The sequence below is a fragment of the Cydia strobilella genome, chromosome 2 (genome assembly GCF_947568885.1).
Source record: "Cydia strobilella chromosome 2, ilCydStro3.1, whole genome shotgun sequence".
NCBI lineage: Eukaryota > Metazoa > Arthropoda > Insecta > Lepidoptera > Tortricidae > Cydia > Cydia strobilella.
In genome coordinates this window covers 1,241,276-1,249,333 of record NC_086042.1, presented here as the reverse complement: position 1 = coordinate 1,249,333, position 8,058 = coordinate 1,241,276, and the positions used below count along the sequence as shown (strand labels likewise).

Sequence of the window (8,058 nt, the reverse complement as noted above, 5' to 3'; positions counted from 1 at the left end):
GAAGCTCATTTAAATAAGGACGTAGCGCAAGACCGCGCTAGATGGAAATTGAGGACAAGGAAGGCCGACCCCAAGTAAATGGGAACAGGTCTAGCGGGAAGAAGAAGAAGAGTGAAACGCCAAGGATGACTTTATTCGTCAGATAAGTGGCAAGTAGCTTATTCAGGACTTTACTTAGACATTGTGAAACAGGCCCTTATTCGTATTTTACTTTGTTTTATTTGGCTTGATAACGGAGAGTTGTTGATGGTTTTGCAATGGTTTATTTTTGATATGTAAATGTTATTGTTTTCGATTTATTTAACGTTCAATTGAAAATCAGTCTTCAAGTAAGTCTTTATATTATTTTCAGTTGTGTTGTGTCTCGCCTTTGCAAAGAATTATCATGATGTTTATAATTTTGGTCAACAATAAATTATTGCAATACCCTTAACCAGAAGTGGGTAATATAAATTGTTCTGTAAATTAAGAAATAATTATACAGTATAACGAAGTGGTGGCTCAACTGTAATTTTAGGTCCCATGCTTGTACAGTGCATTTTAATTTTAAATTTTATTCAGAAGTTACCCCTTGATAATAAAAATAGTCGCAAACGCTGTTAAAACTATCTACAGTAAATACCACTTTATTTAACCACTTTGAAATCGTTTATAAAGTAAAATAAAATTATATAATGATAAACAGTACCTACTAATTAAATAGTTTTGTTAAAATAACGTAATGATAAGCTTGTTTTACAGAACCAGGACTGTTGAATTACTAAACGTTTAAAGTAACGAAAATGTTATATGGCATTGATGTTATAAATAATGTATGTTGCAATATTCATCTCGAACTAATGTAAGGGAACTACGTGTTGTGGGGCTCTGGGAATCTAAAGTAAATCAATTAAAATATGAAAAAAAATCGTGAAACAAAAGCCTAACAAACACTTACAAATACACAACAAATACTTTCAATGAAAACTATAGCGAACATGATCGGTCCAGTTGTTTTTGAGTTCTGCTTGAAATCTGCTTACGTTACTAACTACTAAGGTAAAAATACGTACAAAGCGCTGCAAAGGTAGGTAGCCCGCCTATTTTGACAGAATGTTGTTGTTGTATGTCCTAGGGCACCCCGGAGGTGCATAGGGCCTCCACAAAATCCCGCCACGCCTTTCTGTTTTCTGCAACCTTGGCTGGTTTTCTTGGCCTCGCTCCAGCTCAGTCCCACGGCTCGCAGCTCGCTATCTATGCTCCGCCTCCAGGTGTGTACTGGGCGTTTGCGCTATTTTGACAGAATAGTAACTACGAAACCCTACACAGAGCATGGCTCGACATGCACTTGGCCGATTTTTATTTTGTAGGTATATATTTGTCAAATGAAATGTCAAGTTAATAAAGGTTCAATTTTCACGTTTTAAACCTGTTGTTTTGAAAGCCAGTGGCCGTTTTTATACTTCAATAAGTACCTTAATTACAATTACTATGCAAGATAGGCAACGAATATAGATCCCTGTGTCCCACAATACAAAAGTTAGTATTGTAAATTAAAATTAAATCTACCTCAACCAAATTACCCTTTAATGTTGTTTGTAAGTGTTTCTTTTGAGTCTTATTAGTCTTATTACTAATGAATTGTAGTGTTTTTCACATGGCTCGTTTCATTATAATGATATTATTTCTTACCTTTTGATACGGTAACTATTGTTACCTAAGTATTGAATGGTTGACGGAGTGTTACAGCGTATTGTCATGATTGAAGCGATATTAAATTTTAAATAAAGAAATGTCTTTTTTTTTCATACCCATCTCGGTATCCTATCCGTAACTTTCGTTTATAGTACCAACATGTTTAAATATGACATGAAATTCTTACCCAGGTAGCAAAATGACGTCAAATGACGTCAGCGACGTCGTAATGACGTAATAATGCCGTCATTATGACGTCGCTGACGTCATTTTACGTCATTTTGCTACCTGGGTAGGGAAATGAATAGGCAGTTTTTTCTGCAGATGAAGAGAAAACAAAAGTTTGTAATAAATAGTTTATTGTGAATTCAATATTAGCTGGGCAAATTGCACGATCAAGCTACTCCAGGTGTCATCAAGCTTTATGCCCTTTACCATGAGGTGTATTCGAATTTATCAATTTGTAATGGTTTTGAACTGGTTTTGATACGACCTTAAGGATCGTCTTGGTAGTTGGCGCGTATTCATTGCGCATGCACTTGCGTGAGCGATCTTTAAAGTCATGTGAAAATAAGATTTAAACTGCAACAAAAATCTACAGATTATACAAGCTTTATCCCGCTTGCTTTTCACGAGCCGGATTGTATGACATTTAGCCTTCGTTTACACCTTTCTGCGTGCCTAAAGCAGTTGAGCCGTAGTTTGGACGACGAAGGGCCTTGCCAAGATGACAATCGTACATTGTTGTTCAGTGTTTGTTGGGTAGGTGCACTAGTAAACTCTGTCGGCACAGCCGGGAAACAGCCCCTTCGTCGCGGTCCTTGCGGCGCAGGCGGGCCGCTAGCCGCGCGAGGCTGAAACGGGAGCGGGTGCGTCTTTCGCCGCGACCTCCTAGAAATGAAAGAAAATATCAGAAAGTCTCAGTAGCCGGTACCTTGAGTCTTGATCATCAAGATTATCAGTATCTGCCTCGATAACCATCGTTAAAATCTCGTCTGTGTATGATAAGGATAGTGTCAAAATTATTAGTCAACTCTTCGCGTTTTTTTTAGAACCATTTTTTCTGCTCTATACGGTCGAGGTTTGAACCCACAATTTTTGACCACCATAGATTAGATTAGATTAGATATATTTATTTCTTAAAGAAAAAGGCACAGTATTTCACAAAAAGGGATAAAACAAAGGCTTTCACTAAAAGATCGTCAACTTAAGATTAGAACAGAAATCAAATAATAGAATATAAAATAAATAAATAAAACAAATGTCACTAAAAGAGATCCCCATGTGTATTGTGACCATACACACATTGTTCTATAACTATTAATTAACATCATCCTCTTATTATTATTGTGATATAACGAACGTTTTGCCTACGTCATGTGGTTAGTATAAACCTTAGTTGAAGGTATAGTTAACGCTATCTCTACTGAGCTCGTTCACTTACCTGTACTAACAATGGCATTCTGTTAAACAAAAGCCCTTATTTCTTTTGTGTGAGCGCGTGGCATTTGTGCCTGAGGCTCACACACAATGGCCACGCGCTCAGGCACAAAGGCCACGCGCTCCCACAAAATAAATAATGGCTTTTGTTTAACAGAATGCCATTGTTAGTACAGGTAAGTGAACGAGCTCAGTAGAGATCTGATAGCGTTAACTATAAAAGTAGGTTGAACAACACCTAAATGTTCTTGGCGCTGTGTGTGCAAAAACATCAGACAACATTCTTTCTTGACGTTTTTAGCGTCCACAAAAATTAGTTTTAAAGACATGCTACGACAAGCTATTTCTTGTTTCTCACTCAGAAAAAAAAATCTATAGGTACTCACCTTCTGCGACCCGTTGCCAGGACTCAGGGTCCACATTGACCATGCCTGTTGAAGCACTTCGGCCAAGCGTGGACTCTTGTGGACCTGAAGACTGGGACTCTGTCACGTCACTCTCGCAGCTGATGCGACTGGACCTGAGAAATATACATAAATTGTTTAAAACTTGCATATCTTCGTACACACAAATTAACAGACAAATCGTTAACTTTATGGGATGCGCGTGTGTGTACTGGTAGTACTTACTACCTATAGGTATGTAAGGGAAAAAACGAAAAATTAAAACACATGCTGCAATGTGTTACGCAAGCACACGACGTCAAGAAACCACCGAAATTTGGCTTTCTTCGGCCAAAACTCTACAGTCTACATGTTTCCTTTTTGTAAACATTTGGCGATACCTATGTAGTTATATTATTTAATAGCATATTTATAAGTACTAACATCAACGCTTTTAACAAGCCATCGATGGTTTATGCTTTTGCAATGAGTTTAATGAATTGCTAGTTAACAGTGTGGCCTACGATACGTTATAATGTCCAACAAACAAACAGAAGTATCTCACCTATCTCCAGGCCTAAGATCACTGGCCGAACTGGTCCCTTCCCTCCTCATTGGAACAGGAGACGAAAGAAACCTCTCCCTAGCAGCTCGTATCCTCGCAGCCCTCTCCGACAGCTGGCTAGCTTCAACCTCCATGGCCACCGACTCCACAGTCGATATAGACCGTGCAAACAGCTCAGGGTTTTCTTTCACTATTTTGGTAATGCTTGGAACTTCAGACATCTGTCTTAAAAGCGTTGTCTCAACTATCGGATTAGGTTTCTCTGGTAAATTAATAAGATCGGGGACAATAGTGTCTGTGCTTGCGTTGCATTTTATAGTCTCTTGGCTGTCTTCCATTTCTTTCTGCATTGGGCTTTCTGGTATAGGTGGTTCGGGGTGTAGAGCGTTGGCACTGCGGGATTTGAGGATGCCATCTAAGCCTGGTGGCTGGACGGGTGTTAGTCGTTTTTCTGCTGAAGTTTGATCTCTTCTGGATAGTTGGCAGGCGCTCGCCGACTTTTGAACTTCCCTCTCAAGGAATGGGTTATTTCTGTAAATTAAAAATAGATATAATAATGATGCAATTCGTAGAGCAATAATGTGTCAGTGCTTCAAAGCCTTCAGTGAATTAAATATTTTCATGTTTTATTTGTTACTTCTTGGGCGTTCTTAAGTCTCAAATAATCAGTCTATCTATCTACGCGTCTGTCTGTGTCGTCCATATCCTGACTGTCTTGTTACCTGATATTAACCCCAACGGGCATGTCGGGAGGGCGTCGTCTCTCTAGAGCAGGGGAGCGCCAGGCCGGTGATGAAGCGCCACTGCTGGGAGGCGTATGACCTGGAAACAATTAACAATTATCAAATAGCCATTGATTTTAAAACACCGTGGAACTTTTTGAGAATACTATGGGTACTATACCGTAGTTCTTTTAGTTTGACACTGTTTTAAATATTAATCCAGACGATGGTATATCAGCAGACCAAATATCGGCATCCAAGCGTTAACAGAACTATTAATACTTAGTAGCGTTTACAAATGACATTTTGGTAGAATCCTCCAGCTTACCTTCCTCACTGATCTTCATATTGTACCGCTGAATCATAATCCTTATGGACGGGGCAGTTTCCTTAGGCTGTGGCTTCCTCTGTGATGACGGTGACGTTGGCAGAGGTGGTCGCGACGTAGGCCTCTGCTCCTCTTGAAGATCCCCAGAGCTCTTCGAATGAGAATACTCCTCCTTCGCCTTCCTTTCAGCCTTTTTAGTGTGTCTGACTTGCTCTGAAGGTCGAACGTCGTCTAAATCCTCGACGTCGACTGGGATAACAGCTCTGGGGACTGACTCGCCGCTTCGGACGACGGGAGAAAATATTTTACGGGTTGTTTTGACTATGACTTCTGGTGAACCCTCCCGGGATCCGGGAGCTTTCAATTTGAGAACAAAGACCTTGAGAAAAAATAAGTGTGATTAGTTTTATCGGTCAATATCTTTGTACGGATTCTGGCCATTCAAAAAATGTAACTTGCCAAGACTAATATAATGTTGATAAGTTATCGTAGAACTTAAAATCCATCAAATTAACGCGTTCGCTGACGGTACTTCGACAGGCGGGAGACTTGTAGGAAAGCTTAACGACGCTTAACGTTAGCACTGTTAACGAACGTGTTAAGAAGAGTAGACATTTAAAAAAAAGATAGAAAAAGAAGCTACCTCTCCCTCGGAATCTGAATGCAATGATGTTGGCGGAGTTCTCGGCCTTTCTGAAGCCCGTCGTGGCCTCTTTCTTCTCCTAGGAATCTCCACAGTCACCGTGTCCACATCTTGCTCTGTGTCACTCTCCGAAGGCTTCGATTGCTCTCTTTCCAATCTTGCTCGTGACTTAGATTTCTTTTTCCCATTACTTTTGCTATCATCTTTCTTTTTGTCTTCTTTTGGATCTTCGATGTCTTCTTTACTCTTTGTTTTTTCTCTGACTTCAGATTGTTTAATATTTTTCGGAGGATTGTATACTTTAGCTACTTCTTCCCTGACTGTGGCTCGCTCATAATGTGTTTCAGGTTCAATATCTTCTTTTTCTTCAGTAAACCGACTTGAACTGCCCCTTTCTATTTCTTCTATTGTTTTTCTGATAAACTTTGCATCTTCCTCTATGCTTGGTTGTCTGGCCATTTTTCTTCTGTTGCTTTTTTCTGAAGGTTTTGACTGTAATAAGTTAAATATTAATGGTTTGATAAATTAAAGTTTAATGAAGTGTTGGCAATTAGAATTTGTTTGTTACCTGTTCGCGCGTGGTCTTGGGTTTTGCGCCAGTCTGTCCATTTGCCTTCACTGTGCGAGATCCTGAAATGTAAGTAATACAAGTAGGTATATGCTCCCGTCTATTATATTCTAAGATAAGGTAATGCGTGTCCGATCTATCTGAAAAATATATTCTAAATAACTTGACTAGAATCATCACGGTTAACATTATAATATTGTGATGGGGTCACGTTCGCCGGGGCGGTCGCGGCCTCATACACCTCCCTTGTTCCAGACGGGAGCAAGGGTTTCCTAGTTAGCTCAGAGGAGAGAGAGGGTGCAGAGGGAGACAAGGAAACACAGGTTTAATGCTGTAGTATAAATCGGCGGGCTTTTATGCCGGTTTATTATAAATCAAGATTACTTAGGTCTAGGTATCCTAAGCTAGGTACGACGCGGGGTGGCTTCTAATTATCGCAACGGTACGGCGCGGACCCTAAGCTACTCGCGGATTCGGGAACGGTATCCCCTAAGGGTGAAGGGGATGGCGAGACGGGAAGGATATGCGAATCGGGGGGGAGCGCCTAGGGTGCCTACGCGTCTAAAACACGCCGGCTCTGACCAGGGCGATAGGGAGTATCAAGGGTGCCTACGCGTCTAAAACACGCCGGCTCGGACCAAGATACAGGGTAGGACGGGTTACGTAATCCAGGTGCCTACGCGTCTGAAAACACGCCGGCTCTGACTGGACTACGGGAATCAGGAAGGGTCGGAGGGGAACCGGGTGCCTACGCGTCTGAAAACACGCCGGCTCGACCGGGAGATCAGCTGTCCTCACTGCAGAAGGCGGTGAGCCCAACTGACGCTGTTGTATGGGCGCGCGCCGCTTTTATACTCTCGGCACGGCGCGCGGCGGGTGGGGCGAGTGGGCTGGCACTCGATCGGTGGCCGCGGCTCGATAGGTAGCTCCGCTGTCTGTCACGTGGCCGTTGCATGATGTTGTAATGCGCGGCTAGGCGCGCCATTACAGTCCAATCACCCGTCTGGAGATTTTTACCTATGGGGAAAAATCACCGTTAGAATATGCTGGCTGAAAGATACCATTTTTTTTTTTTTTTTTTTAATTCTTATTATTATTCTTTTTTATTTACTGGATGCTATTATGTTTATCTGATTTTTGTATTTATTCTAAGTATTCGTCTTCCTATTTGCAACACGTTTATTTATTTTGAGCCTACGTTCTCTGTTTGACCCGCGTCTTGTTTTTTTTAAAGTTATTTATTGTAAATATATTGCTATTCTATTATACTATTCCCACTATATTGTTGTTCACTTGACTTAATGTTACCCATGCACTTCACTGTTATGTACTTACTTGGTCTGTAACCTATTCTTTCTATGTGCTTGTATCATTCTATTCTATTTATTCACTATGTCGCGGGTTTATTTATGTTTATATTAAGTATCTATTGCGGTTTACTGGTCACACTTGATTGCACGGTAATTATTCTTCATTCTATTACTTTATTAAAACAATAGGTTTTCTTTTTTACACATTTTTTTTTTATGCTTCTACGGTACTTAAATCTGCTGACGGTTTTTTTTTTACTACGCTTTATTACGTTTTTTTTTTACTACACTATTTGGTTTTCTTATTACGGTACTTTAATATAATCACTGTTATATTTTTATATTATTTCACTTCACACATTTTTTTTTATTTAGTCTTCTTTTCCCCCCTTTTTTCTTTTGCTGTGACGTTCGTAGGGCGGGTG

The 8,058-nt window shown here is 40.3% G+C and overlaps 1 protein-coding gene across 1 annotated transcript in view; it reads right to left on the bottom strand.

The window, feature by feature from the left end:
- Positions 1 to 2,016: 2,016 nt before the first annotated feature.
- The window catches only part of LOC134755386 (uncharacterized), a 63,810-nt gene continuing 57,768 nt past the window's right edge, over positions 2,017 to 8,058 (bottom strand). The window contains exons 12-18 of the mRNA XM_063691940.1: positions 6,324 to 6,385; positions 5,756 to 6,247; positions 5,113 to 5,491; positions 4,785 to 4,884; positions 4,063 to 4,593; positions 3,501 to 3,634; positions 2,017 to 2,565 (exon numbers count right to left, since the gene is read on the bottom strand). Coding sequence (XP_063548010.1) covers positions 2,423 to 2,565; positions 3,501 to 3,634; positions 4,063 to 4,593; positions 4,785 to 4,884; positions 5,113 to 5,491; positions 5,756 to 6,247; positions 6,324 to 6,385 — 1,841 coding nt within the window. The 3' untranslated portion in view covers positions 2,017 to 2,422. The remainder of the gene's footprint in view (positions 2,566 to 3,500; positions 3,635 to 4,062; positions 4,594 to 4,784; positions 4,885 to 5,112; positions 5,492 to 5,755; positions 6,248 to 6,323; positions 6,386 to 8,058) is intronic.